Genomic DNA, 19,264 nt, shown 5'->3' on the forward strand with positions numbered 1-19,264 from the left:
ACTCTCAACCACTGCACCACCAGGGAAGCCCTGTGCTGGATACATTTTAAAATGAAGGAAGTAATGTATGAACTGAGATCTGAGATCTGAATGAATAGATGTTAACCAGGTTAAAAACGGGAGAGGAGTGTGTGTTTGGTGAGAGTTTTAAGAGGGGTGAAGCTTATTGATCCCTCCTTATAACGCTGACCCTGTAGGAGTCTGCTGGGGTCTGTTCTTGAATTTCTTCTCTTTATCAGCACTTAACTCCAGATGGTCTCATCGACAAATCCCACTATAAGCTGATGACCCTCAAATTTATATTTCTTGCTTCTACTTCTCTGAACTCCAAAACTGTACTTCCAGCTACGTACCTCATACCTCCATGAGGATTTCTAATAGGTACCCATTCCTAAGGCCACTAATCCCCCCTCCAGTCCCTGGAGCCAGACAGAGCCTTACAGATACAAACTGTGTCCACAAGTGACACCAATCGGTGATGCGTCAATTGGATGAGGAGAAACCAACCGTGTCCCCAGCACTCCCTTTTTACCTTCCCCTATTTAATATTTCCTCAAAGTACTTTTTACCATCTGACATATTGTATATTTGATTGTCTGTTTATTGTCTTCTCCCCCTATAAGGATATAAGCACCTCGTGGGCAGAGAATTGATCTCTTTTATTTTCTGATGTGTCTCTAGCAATTAGACTGGGGCCTGGCATGTAGTAAGTTCCACTAAATACTTGTGGATCAGTGAATGATTGAATGATTAAATGCTTTTACCCACATAATCCCATTTGAACTTCACCTCAATCTTTCTTGAGACCATTATATTCCACTTACATATATGAAGATCCCTAAAATTTAAATGATTTTCCCAGCTCATATAACATATAGTTAGAAAATCTGGAGATTAAATTAGCTTTCTGACTCCAAAGCTTGGTGCTTTCCATAACACCGAATGCCTCCACCACGTGGGCCTGGTTACATCACAAAAACTGCCTCTAATCTGGCTTTCAGTTCTTAAGAGTAACTGAAAAATCCTTCTTTTAAAAAATAACTTTATATGCTTGTGTAAAAATGAGTATGTTTGTTATGAAAACATAGAAAAGTATGAGGATAAAAATAAGATACTACCCCCCATACCCCATCAGCTAGGACACTGTAATCAACTGGTGACAATCAACTGGTGACAATCAATCTTATTGTGATGACTCTTAAAATCTGTTCTTTCCCTTTTCAGTTTCCCCAAATTGGCAAATATTACCATGATTGATCCAATTTCTTAGACCAAAACCTAGGACTCATCCACAATCCCTCTCTTTATCTCACTCCCCATATCATCAAGTTATACAGACTGCTTTGAATGTATGTCTGGAAACTGACTATTTCTCTCACCTTGACCACTGTCATCTTAGTCCAGGTGACCATATCTTACTTGCTTGGATGGTGACAATAGCCCCATCATAGATTTCTTGTTTGGACAATGACAAAAGCCTCCTCAAATATTCTCCATTTCCATTTTTTTTTTTTGCCCTACTAGTTTTATTCCCTACACAGTAGCCAGAGTGTTTTAAAAACATAAACTAAATTACTTTCTGACTCAAAACATTTCAGTGATTTCCCATACTTAAAATAAAAAATTCTTACAATAGCAAAAAGGGCCAGTAAGCAACGGTCACAAAATCCTTTTAATTTCTTAAACATACCAAGCTTTTATCTACCCCAGGGCCTTCATACTTACTATTTTTTCTGCCTGGAACGCTCTTATCTTAAATGTTTGCATGCTCTTATCTTAAATGTCTTCCCTTTACATCACTTAAGTCCACACTCAAATACCACCACCCTGACCTTCCCACCTAAATTAGTCCCTGGCTGCCACACCTTACCATTCTCTATTTCTTTACTTTATTATTCTTCATAATACTTATCATTATCTAAAGGCAAACTATATAATTATTTGTTCATTTTTTGGGGGGTTGTATTTACCACTAAAATGTAAGTTGTATGAAGGCAAGGATTACTGTCTTGCTTTTTTTTTTTTTTTTTGGTCTTTTTCTTCTCACTACTTTGTCCTCAACACTTAACATAATGTTTAACACATACTAGGTGCTCACTAAATATTTGTAAAAGAATGAATTTGCAGATAGAGGGATAGATAATTTTACAAAAAAGGATCATAGTCTTTACGCTTTTAAAAATAAAAATTACGACATTGAACATATATTTAACAGAAGAAAAAGAAGTTGATATAAAGCTGAAGGAATCACTTACCTTTGGAAAAATGTTTCTTCACAAGATGAAATACTAGTTGTCAACTAATGGCTCTAAAGAAAAAAAAAACAGAAATCATTAAGGGATGGTGATTATGTTGCTATGTTTTTTCAACAACATTTGTAGAGAAGGAAAAAGAGTGTAACAGAAACAATTTAAACTTAAATGAAATTTATATTTTCAAGATTATTGGGTTGATACCTTTTCAAAGTGCATTTATCTGCCCTTTGCAGTAAGTTTCATTTACTCATCAAAACCTGCCACAAAATCAAAGCTGTCAGTGTCTCTTATAAAAAGCCATGTGCTCCTGATGCTCCAAGGCTGTGCTGAGCTCTTTGTAATGCTCTTCTTTTTTTCTTTTATTTTTCTTCCTGAACTCTTCCTTTTGCCACCTCCCTGCTATTCTGCCTTTCTGAATGGCTTTCTCTATATTCTCTGATTTTCATCAGTGTTCCCTGCCTGCAACACCCTATATGCTTCAGGACTAGATAGAAAATGCCAAATGATTGGAGCTTGACCTCTTTCTTACATAAATGGAGCTTGGAAGCAATAGGTTCAAGACCAGTGTTGTGCTCATCAAATGTCCCAGGCTCCTCACAACACGTAACTCAACACACACTTAACTTATTGTCCAGACAGATGTTCCAGCCCCATTGTCACATTCACAATCCAGCCACCAGGAAGGAGCACACCTTCTTCCTTCAAAAGCAAACTTCCCACCCTCATACCCTGCTGGTAAGAATGGATAAATGAAATGTGCTAGATACATATTCAGCAATAAAAAGAAATGAAGTACTGATCCATGCTGAGACATGAACTTTGAAAACATTATGCTAAATGAGAGAAACCAGTCACAAAAAACCCACATATTGTATGATTCCATTTACAGAGGGTGTGTGCATTATATCTCAATAAAGTTGCTTAAAAAAATAAAAACAAAAGCAAACTTTCCACAGTTTTACACATGACTCCCACTTACATCTCATAGGCTAGAAAGCAGTCACATGGTCATGCCCACATGCAGGGAAGCTAACAGATGCAGTCTTTATCCCAGCCAGCCAGCCATGTGCTCGGCTAAAAAACCAGAGGTCCTGGTATATATAGCACAGGGAACTATATTGAACATGTTGTAATAACCTATAATGGAAAACAATCTTAAAAAGAATATATTTTATATATATATATATATATATATATATATATATATATAAAACTGAAGCACTTTGCTGAACACCAGAAACTAACACAACATTGTAAATTAACTCTACTTCGATTTTTAAAAATCAGAGGTTCTCTTACAGTAAAAAGAGAGGACAGATATTACAGAACACTGACCATCTCTGACCCATCCTTTGTCAGACCTTGTACCTTGTCCATCTACCCGCAGAGGATCACTGCATGTACTTCTCAGGAACATGACACTTAATTTTAGGTAAACTGATCTCTTTCCCAGAATCTGTGCAGGGATGTGTTGGCTCTGTGTTCTCATATATTTTAGGTCAAAATTCTCTTCATTTGGCAGCCATTCTTCATAGTTTTGTTTTATAACTTTTGCCTTGTTAATAGAAGGTGGAAGTTTCTTTTTTACTTTTTGCTCTTTTATTTTGCTTTCAGTTGGTTTCAGGACTTGGAAGTGAATTCAAAATGCCCCTTCCCTGCTATCTTTAACTGGAATTTGTCAGAAGAAATATTCTTGAATATGCTTGCCCCTAAATGGAACCCTTCCGGGATTTCTTCTATTTTTGGATCTAGCGGGACCTCCAGGATTGGATGTTCACGGCTCTCTATAAACAGCTGCTCCTCCCGACCAGATAAACTTCCCTCAGAACTTCGCCCCCCAACACACATTATCTGCTCCAGTCACGTCTCACTTGTCAATAACAGTTTTGTATAATCTGGGGCTTCCTTCGTGGCGCAGTGGTTGAGAGTCCGCCTGCCGATGCAGGGGACGCGGGTTCGTGCCCCGGTACGGGAGGATCCCACATGCTGCGAAGCGGCTGGGCCCGTGAGCCATGGCCGCTGAGCCTGCGCGTCCGGAGCCTGTGCTCCGCAACGGGAGAGGCCACAGCAGTGAGAGGCCCGCGTACCGCAAAAAAAAACAAAAACAGTTTTGTATAATCTGTAGTGTGCTGTGCACATGTCAGTTGTATTTATGTCCCATATTGCCTTGACTAGCATGCCTTCCCCCTTTGCCCCTTCCTCAGGGCCCTCAGGCGTAACCCGTTAAATCTAAATGCCGCCTGTTTGCCCCCAGAGCAGCTCTTCTTGGGATATGGCGCCACCTGTTGCCCAAGTTGAAAACATGGGAGCTGGTCGAAATTCTCCCTTCTCATTCACCTCCCGCGTTTACTCACCCTCTTTGCTGCCATCCTCACCACGCTTCCTGCTTCTCCCCTGCACAGCCACTGCTTGGTTCTGCGCTCCTTCACCCCTGCCTGGATCGGCCCTGCTGCCTGGAACTCACCCACGCCAGCTGCACACCTCGTGCTCTTCCTTCAACGCAACCACGTCGCGACTCCCGCTCGCCCCTCCCTTCTACCCTTCAGACCCTTTATTGGTTTTCCATTCTTCTCGGTTAATTCCAAACATCTGTCCCGGAAACAAAGCCCTCCAGCACCTGGCGATCACTGACTTTCTCACCTCTCTTCCCTAACACCCTTGCTTCCTGCTGGTTTTACCAAACAACGAGCAGTCTTTCAAAAGACTGCATTTTTTCCCCTCCAATTTTAAAAAATTATGGTAAAATACACCAGCATAAAAGAGTGTTTAAACAACTCCTCTCCCTCCATTTGGAAGCTAGCTGACTCCTATTTGTGTTTCAAAACCAAGTGCAGGCATCATTTTCTATAAAACTTTTCTATCATTTACCTCTGGTCTGACTTCTGTGGTACCTTTCTTGTGTTTCCTTAGAAAACTCTGTGCGTACTTCTCTACAAACATAGCATTATGCTATCACTTTTGGTCTATTTGTTTGTCTTCCATGATTAAAGCATAAGGCCCTTAAGACCAGGGACAATATCTTCTTTCTGGATTCCCAGTCCTTAACCTATACTTGGCATATAACAGGGATTAAACAAATTCTGAAGAGCAATAACAAAAAATGAACTATCTCCTCTCTATTCACATTTTGTTGACCTTATAACAGGGCAGGAAATGACTCACTGGAATTCCAGAAATCCAGGCTCTTCCACATGCTCCCACTAACCCTGCTTCCAACAGGGCAATTGTTGGTTTAGTGACACGTTGATTCAGATTGCCCTCTAGCTGATGGAAAACGTGCATGGCATGGACTCTGAATCCGTTCTGTGTACCAGTGTTGCCTAATTTGTCAATAGCCTGTACCTGTGTAATCCTTACTGGGAGTAAAGAGGTTCTTTCTGAGTTTGAAAAAATTAATGTAATGTGTGTTTACTGATACGACATCATGTGAGGTATGAGGGTATCAGGGTATTAGGTTAACTGGAAAAGAGGAGCCTGAATCCAAGTGATCTGGTCATCTGTGATGAAGGGACCAACATACATCAGACTTTGAGCAACCTGTTAACTGGACCAGTAACAGTCTATGGGTCCAAATGTAGCAGGGGGCAACTATATTTCATTGATTCTAAGGTGCTCTTGATTTCACATTTTAATGTTTCTGAAACAGAAATGTATCTTAAAACAGATGGCATCTTAGATTCAGAGAAATACAACATTATAATAAGAAGTATAAGAGAAATCCAACATCACTATTATACCAGAGAAATATAATAACCAATATTAATTGATTTAATTGTAACTGAGCATGGAATATCACACATTAAAACAGGAAACAGAGTAGAAAAAAAGTAATGAATGGCTAAAAGCTTGAATTTGCATTGACTGTGGGAGAATTTTCAGTGACTTGATAATAAAAACCATCATTTATGAGCCCCTCCTAATTGCCAGGGAAAATACATACATTATCATTAATCCTCACCCTCCTAACCTGGAAGGTAGGTGGTGTTAATTCCATTTTTTAGATGAAGATCTGAGAAAGTCTGGACCTGCCCAATGTCACACAGCTAGAATACGTCAGATATGATCAGATTTTAAAACCTATTACCAAAAAATTGTATAAATGATCTTATTTGCAAAGCAGAAATAGGGACACAGACATAGAGAACAAACGTATGGATACCAAGGGGGGAAAGGGGGGTGGGATGAATTGGGAGATTGGGATTGACCTATATACACTATTGATACTATGTATAAAATAGATAACTAATGAGAACCTACTGTATAGCTCAGGGAACTCTACACAATGCTCTGTGGTGACCTAAATGGGAAGGAAAGCCAAAAAAGAGAAGATATATGTATATGTATAGCTGATTCACTTTGCTGTACAGTAAAAAATAACACAACATTGTGAAGCAACTATACTCCAATAAAAATTAATTTAAGAAATAAATAAATAAAACCTATTACCTTTATTTTATTCTATGCTCCCTCCTGAAGAAAGCACTGACCCTAAAGATAAAAATAATTGTTACCTTAGAACAAAATAATTTTTTTTCAGTTTGAGCAACTAGGTCATCATTGAAGAAACATATTCCTTCTGTGTTTGAAATTAATGGAGAAGATAAATAGGAAAGAGAGTCCTGAGCAAGCTTCTTGGGGTTTGTTTATAATGGCCCTGAGAATGGAAATTCATGAGGGTTATTTCATCCTAAATGACCATAACTATGAAGTTAAGTCCAGCTTCACTGAAAATTCAGAGCTAGAACTGACCACCCAATATAATTTTTGTACCGATTATGTAAAGGCCTTTGAGACTTAAAAGTTGATATCTCTAAGCCTAAAGGCATTTTGTCCTAAACATTTCTGGCTGTGATTTTAAATCTGTAGAAATACCAATAAGACAGGATCTATGCATGCACTTCAATCCATCTCTCCCACCTCCTCCTCCTATAACAGCATCAGCTTCAATCTAGCCTCAGTTTACCAAGATCTCTTGAAAACTCTAGATTGAATTGTTGATTCTGTAAGTGGCCCAATTGCCTCCAGTTCTGACTGTGCCTGAAACTAGGATGTTCCCTTCCCCTTACTAGCCTGTTCCAATTCTAGACTTCTGATGTCCTAGCTTGCTTTGACCTGGGACATTGCCTTGAAACTGAGTTTTGACTGTTGCATGACCTGAGGCAGTGTTTAGAAGACACCTATGAGCCAGAAAGTACTTACTAGTCATCATGCTTCTATTTTATCAGGAAAATGTATGCTAATTATTGATGCTTTTGTGCTTGTGTATATATTCTTTTTTTCAAAAAAGACAGCTTTATGGGAATTCCCTGGTGGTCCAGTGGTTAGGACTCGACACTTTCACTGCCAGGGCCCGGGTTTGATCCCTGGTAGGGGATCTAAGACCCCAGAAGCTGCACGGCACAGCCAAAAAAAAAAAAAAAAAAAAAAAAAAAACAGCTTTATTGAGATATAATTCACATACTATAAAGTTCACCCATTTAAGGGTACAGTTCAGTGGTTTTTAGAAAATACAGAATTGTGCAATCATCACTGCAATCTAATTTCGGAATGTTTTCATCACCCTTCAAGAAAACTCCCTAGCCATTTGCACTCACTTTCCAGACCTACACCATCACTAATCTATTTTCTGTCTCTATGGATTTGCTTATTCTGGACATTTCATATAAATGGAATCATATAATACGTGGTCTTTTGTGTCTGGCTGCTTTCAAGATTCATCCATGTTGTAGCAAGTATCAGTACTTCATTCCCTTTTTATGGCCATAAAATATTCCATTGTATGGATATAACACCTTTTGTTTATCCATTCATTAGTCGATGGACATTTGGCTTGTTTCCACATCTTAATTATTATGAATCATCCTATGAACATTCTTGTACAAGATTTTGTGTTTACATATATTTTCATTTCTCTTGGGTAGACACCTAGGTGAAAGTGCTGGGTAATATGGTAACACTATGCTTAACATTTTGAGGAAATGCCAAACTGTTTTCCAATGTGGCGGCACCATTTTACATTCACACCAGAAATATATGAGGATTCCACCTTCTCCACGTTCTTGAAAACACTTGTTATTATCTTTTTAATTTTATCTTACTAGTAGGTGTGAAGTGGTATGTCATCGTGGTTTTGATTTGCATTCCTCTGGTGACTAATGATATTGAGAACCTTCTCATGTGTTTATTGGCCATTTGCATATCTTCTTTGGAGAAATGTTTATACAAATCCTTTGCCCATTTTTAAATTGGGTAGTCTTTTTATTGCTGAGTTATATGAGACTCTTTCTGACCTAACTTTGTTAATATAGCAGGTGCCAACCATGCCCACAATACAAAGCTAGCTGCTATTCTCTTGGGTGGAAACCCTTTAAGATCTCTCTCTCCCAGGCTAATATCTCATCTGTGGGAAACGCCCACACACCCTTCGACCTTAGGAATTCTGAGAGTATAGGCCATTTAATTTAAAAATTAAAAAAAATTTTTTAATTTATTTTTTGGCTGCATTGGGTCTTTGGTGCTGCACATGGGCTTTCTCTAGTTGTGGTGAGCAGGGGCTACTCTTCTTTGTGGTGCACAGGCCTCTCATTACAGTGGCTTCTCTTCTTGCAGAGCACAGGTCCTAGGCGAGCGGGCTTCAGTACTTGTGGCATGTAGGCTCAGTAGTTGTGGCTCACGGGCTTAGTTGCTCCACGGCATGTGGGATCTTCCTGGATCAGGGCTCGAACCTGTGTCCCCTGCATTGGCAGGCAGATTCATAACCACTGAGCCACCAGGGAAGCCCCTCCTTGTAGTTTTGATTTCATTTCTCTAATAATTAGTGATGTTGAGCAGCTTTTCATGTGCTTCTTGGCCATCTGTATGTCCTCTTTGGGGAAATGTCTATTTAGGTCTTCTGCCCAGTTTTTGATTCGGTTGTTTGTTTTTTTAATATTGAGCTGCATGAGCTGTTTATATATTTTGGAGATTAATCCTTTGTCCGTTGATTTGTTTGCAAATATTTTCTCCCACTCAGGGTTGTTGTTTTGTCTTGTTTGTAGTTTCCTTTGCTTTGCAAAAGCTTTGAAGTTTCATTAGGTCCCATTTGTTTATTTTTGTTTTTATTTCCATTACTCTAGGAGGTGGATCAAAAAAGATCTTGCTGTGATTTATGTGAAAGAGTGTTCTTCCTATGTTTTCCTCTAAGAGTTTTATAGTGTCCGGTCTTACATTTAGGTCTCTAATCCATTTTGAGTTTATTTTTGTGTACGGTGTTAGGGAGTGTTCTAATTTCATTCTTTTACATGTAGCTGTCCAGTTTTCCCAGCACCACTTATTGAAGAGACTGTCTTTTCTCCATTGTATATCCTTGCTTCCTTTGTCATAGATTAGTTGACCATAGGTGTGGGGATTTATCTCTGGGCTTTCTATCCTGTTCCATTGATCTATATTTCTGGTTTTGTGCCAGTACCATATTGTCTTGATTACTGTAGCTTTGTAATACAGTCAGACTCAGGGAGTCTGATTCCTCCAGCTCCTTTCTATCCCCTTGAGACTGCTTTGGCTATTCGGGGTCTTTTGTGTCTCCATACAAATTTTAGGATTTTTTGTTCTAGTTCTGTAAAAAACGCCATTGGTAATTTGATAGGGATTGCATTGATTCTGTAGATTGCTTTGGGTAGTATAGTCATTTTCACAATATTGATCTTCCAATCCAAGAACATGGTATATCTCTCCATCTGTTTGTGTCATCTTTGATTTCTTTCATCAGTGTCTTATAGTTTTCTGAGTACACGTCTTTTACCTCCCTAGGTATTCCTAGGTATTTTATTCTTTTTGTTGCAGTGGTAAATGGGAGTGTTTCCTTAATTTCTCTTTCAGATTTTTCACCATTAGTGTATAGGAATGCAAGAGATTTCTGTGCATTAATTTTGTATCCTGCAACTTTACCAGATTCACTGATTAGCTCTAGTGGTTTTCTGGTGGCATCTTTAGGATTCTCTTTGTATAGTATCATGTCATCCGCAAACAGTGACAGTTTTACTTCTTCTTTTCCTATTTGGATTCCTTTTTCTTCTCTGATTGCCGTGGCTAGGACTTCCAAAACTATGTTGAATAATACTGGTGAGAGTGGACATCCTTGTCTTGTTCCTGATGCTTTCAGTTTTTCACCATTGAGAATGATGTTTGCTGTGGGTTTGTCGTATGAGGCCTTTATTATGCTGAGGTAGGTTCCCTCTATGCCTACTTTCTGGAGAGTTTTTATCATAAATAGGTGTTGAATTTTGTCAAAAGCCTTTCTGCAACTATTGAGATGATCATATGGTTTTTATTCTTCAATTTGTTAATATGGTGTATCACATTGATTGATTTGCATATATTGAAGAATCCTTGCATCCCTGGGATAAATCCCACTTGATCGTGGTGTATGATCCTTTTAATGTGTTGTTGGATTCTGTTTGCTAGTATTTTGTTGAGGATTTTTGCATCTATATTCATCAGTGATATTGGTCTGTAATCTTCTTTTTTTGGAGTATCTTTGTCTTGTTTTGGTATCAGGGTGATGGGGGTCTCATAGAATGAGTTTGGGAGTGTTCCTTCCTCTGCAATTTTTTGGAAGAGTTTGAGAAGGATGGGTGTTAGCTCTTCCCTAAATGTTTGATAGAATTCACCTGTGAAGCCATCTGGTCCTGCACTTTTGTTTGTTGGAAGATTTTTTTTTTTTTTTGGAAGATTTTTAATCACAATTTCAATTTCATTACTTGTGATTGGTCTGTTCATATTTTCTATTTCTTCCTGGTTCAGTCTTGGAAGGTTATACCTTTCTAAGAACTTGTCCCTTTCTTCCAGGTTGCTCATTTTATTGGCATAGAGTTGCTTGTAGTAGTCTCTTATGATGCTTTGTATTTCTGTGGTGTCCATTGTCACTTCTTTTTCATTTCTAATTTTATTGATTTGAGTCCTCTCCCTCTTTTTCTTGATGAGTCTAGCTAAGGGCTTATCAATTTTGTTTATCTTCTCAGACAACCAGCTTTTAGTTTTATTGATCTTTGCTATTGTTTTCTTTGTTTCTATTTCATTTATTTCTGCTCTGATCGTTATGATTTCTTTCCTTCTACTAACTTTGGGTTTTGTTTGTTCTTGTTTCTGTAGTTCCTTTAAGTGTAAGGTTAGATTGTTTATTTGAGATTTTTCTTGTTTCCTGAGGTAGGATTGTATTGCTCTAAACTTCCCTCTTAGAACTGCTTTTGCTGCATCCCATAGGTTTTGGATCTTCATGTTTTCATTGTCATTTGCCTCTAGGTATTTTTTGATTTCCTCTTTGATTTCTTCAGTGACCTCTTGGTTATTAGTAACGTATTATTTAGCCTCCATGTGTTTGTGTTTTTTATGTTTTTTTCCTTCTAATTGATATCTAATCTCATAGCGTTGTGGTCAGAAAGGATGCTTGATATGATTTCAATTTTCTTAAATTTACTGAGGCTTGATTTGTGACCCAAGATGTGCTCTATCCTGGAGATTGCTCCATGTGCACTTGAGAAGAAAGTGTAATCTGCTGTTTTTGGATGGAATGTCCTATAGGCAGGCAGATTCTTAACCACTGGACCACCAGGTAAGTCCCATCATTATGTTATTTTATTATGGAATTTAACCTCACCTCCCAAACTAGTTTCCTCTTCTGTCTGTTCTCTCTTCAGTCTACTAGTTCTGCATCCCAAGTTAGGGAACCTAGCTGGCAAATTCAAAACTTCTCAGAATTCATGGAAGGAGGAGACTCTGAGTGACAAAAGACAAAACTCTTGTTAGCTAGAAAGGAGTGTGAGGGTGGGAAGAAAACAGAGATGCTCACATGTTAGCAAATCACATTAACATTTAGATCCAAAATTTACAGCTTCAAAATCCCCACCTCAAGGACCTCAGCTCTACTTTTTTTGTGTGGTAAAGTATACACGATATAAAACTTACCATTTTACCCATTTTTAAGTGTACAGTTTAGTGGCATTAAGTACATGCACATTGTTATGCAATCATCACCGTCGTCTATCTCCAGAACTTTATCTTCCCAAATTGAAACTCCATACCCATTAAACAATAACTCCCCATTCTCCCCCCTCCCCCTGCAAGCACCATTCTACTTTGTCTCTATGAGTTTGACTACTCCAGGTACCTCATATAAATGGAATCATACAATATTTGTCCTTTTGTGACTGGCTTATTTCACTTGGCATAATGTCTTCAAGGTTCATCCATTTGTAACACACGTTAGACTATAAATCCTTCTTTTTGAAGGCTGAATAATATTCCATTGTATGTATATAATCACTCTTTGTTTATCCATTCATCCACTAATTGGACGTTTGGGTTGTTTCCACATTTTTGGCTATTGTGAATAATGCTGCTAGGAACATGGGTGTACAAATATCTGTTGGAGAGAACTTTAAAAAAATCAGTTCTTTTGAGTATACACCCAGAAACTCAGCTCTGCTTTTATTTTTTTATTATTATTTTCTTTTACTTTTTTGGGGGGGGGGCATGCTGTGTGGCATATAGGATCTTAGTCCCCTGACCAGGGATCGAACCCTGTGCCCCCTACATAGGGAGCACAGAGTCTTAACCACTGTACTGCCTGGGAAGTCCCAAGCTCTGCTTTTAAAGCTTCTTTCCCTCCCAATGTCCTGGAGCCTGGGATGCCTGCTGGCATTTGAGCCATCCTTTTGTGGCAGCTACTCCTCATAGCACTCCACTGGGCCACCACTGGGCAGCTGTTCTAGCCATTCTCTTCTGGGTCACTGTTCTCTTAGCAATACTCAGTCTTTGCTTGCAATCTCCCCACTTGCTCTCCAACCCCCAGCCCTGCCCCTCATCACTTTCTGAAGAAGATGTAACTATGCATGTCTGAATCCTACCTATGAACATGGTTTGAATTCTTATCCAAGGGGGCTCCTTGGGCCCCCATGTAAATCAATGGCTGCAAATAGATGGGGTGGGGCAGGGAGAGATTTGTGGTGGGGATTATCATTTCATCTGTTTATGATATTCTAATTATAGAGTGCCCATAGCGCAAGGAAAGGGATTTTTGAGACTTGATATAAAGTCAAACATTCAAAGAAAATCTACTGTGGAAAAAAAGGATTTATTTTGTGAATGTGGCAGAAATCATGTAAGTGCTTTCCATTGGAAATAGGAAAAAATACACATAGGCCATTATATTAATTTCTCTATTTTGAAAAACTATAGAAAATCAGCATATCTCCAAAGCCACAGAAAGAGTGAAGGCTCCACTATTTGCCAATTGTCTCAGTAAAGGCCTTCTGTGGGCCTGGGCCTGGTTTGGCTGGATCATCGTTTATAAAGTACTCTATAGGATATAAGTATATTGTTTTACCCTTGGCGTTTTCAGGACCCAGATCCTTTTTGGCAAGGGATTTGTAGGTTTAAACAAATGTCCATCAAGCTTTTAGCGAGTAGTGTTTCTGTCCTAGCAGTATTTAAAATGAAAAGAGACTATGGGGTGGGAGAAGGAATGAGAGGAAAAAGCAATTACTTTGATTTAAGTTGTTAAAAGAGAAAAGTTCTTTTGTCTAGGGATAAAGCACAGCTTGTAGGGTTGTGGGATGTTGATAAACCCGGTAACAATGGGTTTGGTCTCTATGTCCTTTGGCTCCCCCAGGGGCTTCAGGACAAAGTTTTGCAGAATGGTGGTGAGAAACAGGAACAACTCCACGCGGGCCAGGCCCTCTCCAACACATGCCCGTTTCCCTGGAAGGAGGAGACAGTTCCATTAGCTTGCTCCAAATTCAAATACAATAGCTCGTATTCAAATACTATACACTCCTAACAGCCAATGAAAACACTGATCAGAAAAGGGATGGCTAAGAAACTGTTGGAGGACAATGAACTGGTACAGTTCTTCTAGACGGATATTTGTCAATACATATCAAAACTCTGAAGAAATTTTCACTCTTAATTCAGTAATTCTCCTTCTGGGGATTTATCTGTAGGAATTAGAGATTCACCTATGCGGGTGTCACTTGCATTGTTATTTATGACACTGATGAGTTAGTTGAAAACTAGACATCCACCTATACTGGATTAATTAAATAAATCCTTGTGCATCTATCATGCAACACAACCTAAACATGTTTGTACAGAAGATTATTTAATACTGTCTTATATCACAACACACTAAGCAAAAGCAGGTTATCAAATAGATTGTACAGAATGAGCCTGATTTTTTAAAATAAAATATACGTTTATTATGTATATCTAGACAACTGTGTGAAGTATATATAGCAAAATATTAACAGCGGTTATAGCCTGAATCTGAAATTCAGGCTATAGTCTGAAATTGCAAATGATTTTCCTTTTTCTTTTTTTCCTTTTTACAAATCCACCCATCCACTCATCCATCTATTTATGGCTGCGCTGGGTCCTCGCGGCTGCTCGCGCCCCGCCCCCCGCGCCCCCCCTACCCCCCCACCAGGCTGCGGAGAGCAGGGGCCACTCCTCGCCGCGGTGCGCCCAGCAGCCTTCCCTCCTTGGTATGCGGGAGCCCCCGGGCCAGGGCCGGAACCCGCGTCTCCCGCATTGGCAGGTGGACTCCCAACCACTGCACCACCAGGGAAGTCCCTCTTTTCTCTTTTTTTTTTTTTTTGCTCTTCTGCATTTTCCATCTTTTATATTGAACACTTACTATCACTGTGATTAGAAATAAAACATACTGTTATTTTTGAAAATACTAATCAAATGATTGACTAGGGTAACAAAGAAAAAGAATGGGTGCTGAGCAATCCTAAGTTGTCTTTATGACTTTATGAGAACTAGCAACTGGGAGCCAAGCAGCGCTTGCAAAGAGGCAAGCGTATGTGGGGCTCCGGATTTCAGAGGGGAAGAAAGAGGATGAAGTGGCCAAGGTGTCTCTGATGGCCTCTCTAAGAATCAGAAAATTAATAATGGTTAATAATTGTTTAAGAAGAGAGAAACTTGAACATTTTGTTTTGAAAAAGTCATATTATGAAAGGGAGATCAACAGGCAAGAGTTTGTAAAAGGAGGTCCCTTTGTTATCTGATAATGTGTGACATCTGAATTAAATTGATTTGCCTTGGTTTCTTTAAAAACTAGCATTGAACTCAATCACCAAACAACAAAAGAGTCTCTGGAAGACTTACCTGATCCTACTGGTATACAGACTTAAATGGATCCATCCCGATTTGGGGGTTTATAACAGATTGATTTGATTGACTTTGCTATCATCAGTGGATTACTTAGTTATGCCATATTCAGTAAAGCTAAAAGTTATCCAAAAGGTTCATGTGTATGGTTTGGATGGGGTGTATTTGTATTTACCCATGGAAAAAGGCACGAAGTATTCTGTTTTCCTGACGCTGCCATTTTTATCCAAAAAGTGACCTGGGTCAAACTTCTCTGGGTTGGGAAATTCCTTGCAATCGTACAGGACCGAAGACAGTAATGGCAATACAGTAGCGCCCTGGAACCAAGAAATGGAGAGTGGAGTGGCACGTTATCATGCTTACCTTTGGTCCCTAAAAAGTCTAGTACTTTTAATCACAGTGGATTAAACAGGATCGAGCACTCTTAAGCTTGCCTGGAGAAAACTGTCTCATGTGATGGCTCTTTTACACACATCACCATACAAGATCTTTTATCAAGTAATAAGATGGTTCTCTGTGGGAAGAGCACTGTTATGGTCAGTGTGCAAGAATAAATTGTTAAAAAGCTAAGGTTTGCAGCCCATATTGTCTAGACATGCGCTTTACTGGAATTGTTGCCTCAAATTGAAAGAGCTCACATTTCATAATTTTTTTCTTTCTGAATTCAAGTGTGAATGGAAGAAAATGAGAGATGGAAACTTGTAATCTAGAAAATCTATTGGATCAAACCCCACTTCCCTCACTTGTAAAACGGGGTGGGGTAACAACAATAGGCTTTCCTCTTTGCCCCATTAGATTTTGTGAGATTTAAATGACAAAATAATAATGACCATTGATACGGAACGCTTCACATTTACCTGACACTGTGTTTAGTAGTTTATAAATTTAATTCTCACTTCAACCATATTCAGTAGGCTCTTTTTGTTTGTTTGTTTGTTTCACATTGTATAAATGCAGAAATTGAGATTCAGAGAGAAGAAATAACTTACTTGAGGTTATACTTTTAGCAAGTGGCATGGTTAGAATTTGACCCATCTATCTATGGGTCATAAAGCACCCCTGTTTAAGTGAAAGCCTCCTCTTCCCATTTTTACCTCATTTCGTATTTCCTGAAACGTTATTTCACAAGTTTTGGAGTAGGTAATACATGCACATGGTATAAAATACAAAAAAAAAAAAGTACAAAAGGGTACAAAGTGAAAATAAGTCTCTTTCCTAGACTCAAGTCCCCTGGTTTCCTTCTTAATGTAATCACTGTTACCAGTGTACAATATATCCTTTATGAGATATCTTATGGATTAAAAAAAAAAGGTACACACCTATTTCCTACTTTTTCCACAAATAGTAGCATCCTGTAGAGTTCTGTCGCTTGCTTAGTATTCTACTTTACATAAATAATTTTTAGGGAATTCCCTGGCGGTCCAGTGGTTAGGACTTGGTGCTTTCACTGCCGGGGGCCACTTTCGATCCCTGGTCGGGGATCTAAGATCCTGTAAGCCATGCAGCGTGGCCAAAAATAATAATAATAATAATTTTAAGTCCTTTTTAAATGAATATTCGGCACCAATACTGCTGCAATGAATATTATTTGGGGGGAAATATACACAAAGGATAAATTCCTAGTAGTGGAACTGCTTTTCAAATTGCTATGCACGTTTTGAATTTTCACAGAAATCGCAATGATGCCTTCCATGGAAGTTACACCAATTTATACTACTAGCAAAAACATATGTTTTTTTATATCTTGCCAACATATTGTGACAAGTGAAAACATGTTTCTTTATCATTTTTATTTTCAATATATTTTATTGTGTAAGTATATTTTCACATATTTAAAAACCATTTGTAATTACTTTCACTCAAATTTAAATTTTGTCTCCCATGCATTCTATCTGTTGGTTCTGGGGTTTTTTCATGCTGACTGTAGGAGTTCATTTTATTTTTCAGTAATTAGTTCTTTGTTCTTATGAACTATGAAACATTTTGTCTCAGTTTGTCATTTGTCTTTTGACTTTGTTTCTTTTTCTTAGGTAGATTTTTCTTACTTGCATGTAACCAAATTTATCCATTTTTAAATGTATAGCCCTCTTATTCCTCTTTTCTTTGGTCAATGTTAGAAAGTCTTTCTTCACTCTGAAATTCTCAAAAAAAATTATTGCTTTTACCCTTAGCACTTTTATAGTTTAATATCCTATGTGTATATATTTGAGCCACCAAGAATAAATTTTCATATAAAATTTATTTTATATGAAAGTTTGAGGTAGGGATTTATTATTCTTTTTTTTCCAACTCCCCTGGGAGTTCTACAACTGAATAATCAATATTTTTCCTCTAGGTTACAAGGAAAAAGCCACTTTATCATATACTAAGTTTCCATGTATAATTACATTTATTTCTAGACTTTATTTGATTGATCTGTCTACTCAAGAAGCTGTATTATAGTGCTTTAATAACTGTGACCTTATATTTTAATATTTGGTAGGACCTGTCCCTGACTATTCTTTATTTTTTAATTTCCCACATCAAATTTGAGATCTGTTAGTTTAGTTCCAAAAAAGTATCTAGTTTATATTTTCATTGAGATCTCATAAATGCATAGATTAATTTCAGGGTAACTGCTATCTTCCTACCTGAACACAGAATAAATCTAATTTATTCAAAACTTGTGTACCTTTCATTAACATTTTAAGGGGTTTTTTTTTTGGTATAAATCTTGCAAATTTCTTATCAAGTATATTCCTAAGTATTTTATCCTCGTTTTTATCAATAAAAAGCTTTTATTCATTATGTTTTTAAAACATAGCTTTTATTTTATATAGGGTAGAAATTGATTTTTTTAATAATAAATTTGTACCCAACCACTGGAAAATTCTATTTTTGCAGTGGTACTTAAGTTAATTTTCTTGAGTTTTCCAGGTACAATTATGTCACCTACAAATCGAGCCCGCCTCTTAAATGTTTTACCTCATTACCTTTTTCTAATTCTAGTTAAATACTGGTAATGGTGGATAGCCTTGTCTTATTCCTGATATTAATAGGAATGCTTTTAGTCAAAAAGCATGATTTGGGAAATATGTTTTCCATGGCTAATGAGGTATTTATCTATTCCTATTTTTTTAAGGGTTAAACTCTTTAATATTATCAAAAGCATTTTCTGTACAAATGTGATTATCATGTGATTTTTCTCTAAGTTCTACTTATATGGTGATAATAAACCAGATTTTCTGGTGTTAGACCATTCCTGTGTTCCTGATTACCTTCACTTGCTGGTGATGTAGTATTTTTAATGTGATGCTAGACTTATGTGTTAATAGACTTTTGCAGTGACGTTTGGCAGTAAGGTTGGGAGCTGTTTCAGTTTTGCAGTATTCTGTCACCTTTTCTTCCTCTTCTATACTCTTGAATGGATTAAATGTAAAACCCAACCCCTTAATCACTACAGAAGACTGACTACAGAAGACTGACTACTCTTTTGATAATTGTTAACTGTCATGGGCAGCAATATCCCAAATGTCCTGGTATATGAGGTCTTCAGAGGAAAGAATTCGGGTTAAAGAAAGCTGACATTTGACTTGATTACTTTAGAGCTGCAGATACATTTTCCATCTCTTCCCCCTATTTAAAATCCATCATGGAAAATCAGGTTTCTGTTCCCACAACATTCGCATTAATGCAAATCACTTCTCCCTCAATACATTCTACGTGAGAGTGTGAGGGGCCTTGGGAGCCCCAGGTCAGCTTCCCCATTCCAGGAAGGCAGAGACAGGACCACAGAGGTGACATAATGGCCTGAGGGTGCACTGCATGGCAATGACAGATTTCAAACCCAGGTCATGTGACTCTGACCTTGTGTTCTTTCT

The 19,264-nt window shown here is 38.1% G+C and overlaps 1 protein-coding gene and 1 long non-coding RNA gene across 4 annotated transcripts in view; both read right to left on the reverse strand.

The window, feature by feature from the left end:
• Positions 1-2,114: 2,114 nt before the first annotated feature.
• On the reverse strand, positions 2,115-12,922 carry LOC125961048 (uncharacterized). 2 transcript variants are annotated; one of them, XR_007471347.1, is made up of 6 exons: positions 11,890-12,922; positions 6,702-6,743; positions 6,513-6,552; positions 6,223-6,332; positions 3,235-3,392; positions 2,115-2,308 (listed from the first exon to the last, which is right to left on the reverse strand). It is a non-coding gene; the product is annotated as an uncharacterized LOC125961048 (long non-coding RNA). The 2 variants fall into 2 exon arrangements; XR_007471348.1 differs by lacking the exon at positions 6,223-6,332 and having other exon boundaries at positions 3,235-3,409.
• A 427-nt stretch (positions 12,923-13,349) lies between these two features.
• The window catches only part of LOC101280390 (cytochrome P450 2C23-like), a 38,945-nt gene continuing 33,030 nt past the window's right edge, over positions 13,350-19,264 (reverse strand). For both annotated transcript variants that reach the window (XM_033425792.2, XM_004268449.4), the window contains 2 exons: positions 15,580-15,721; positions 13,350-13,991 (listed from right to left, as the gene is read on the reverse strand). In XM_033425792.2, the coding sequence (XP_033281683.1) occupies positions 13,783-13,991; positions 15,580-15,721 (351 nt within the window). In that variant the 3' untranslated portion in view covers positions 13,350-13,782. The remainder of the gene's footprint in view (positions 13,992-15,579; positions 15,722-19,264) is intronic.

Source organism: Orcinus orca, chromosome 14 (genome assembly GCF_937001465.1).
Source record: "Orcinus orca chromosome 14, mOrcOrc1.1, whole genome shotgun sequence".
In the NCBI taxonomy this organism is placed as follows: Eukaryota; Metazoa; Chordata; class Mammalia; order Artiodactyla; family Delphinidae; genus Orcinus; species Orcinus orca.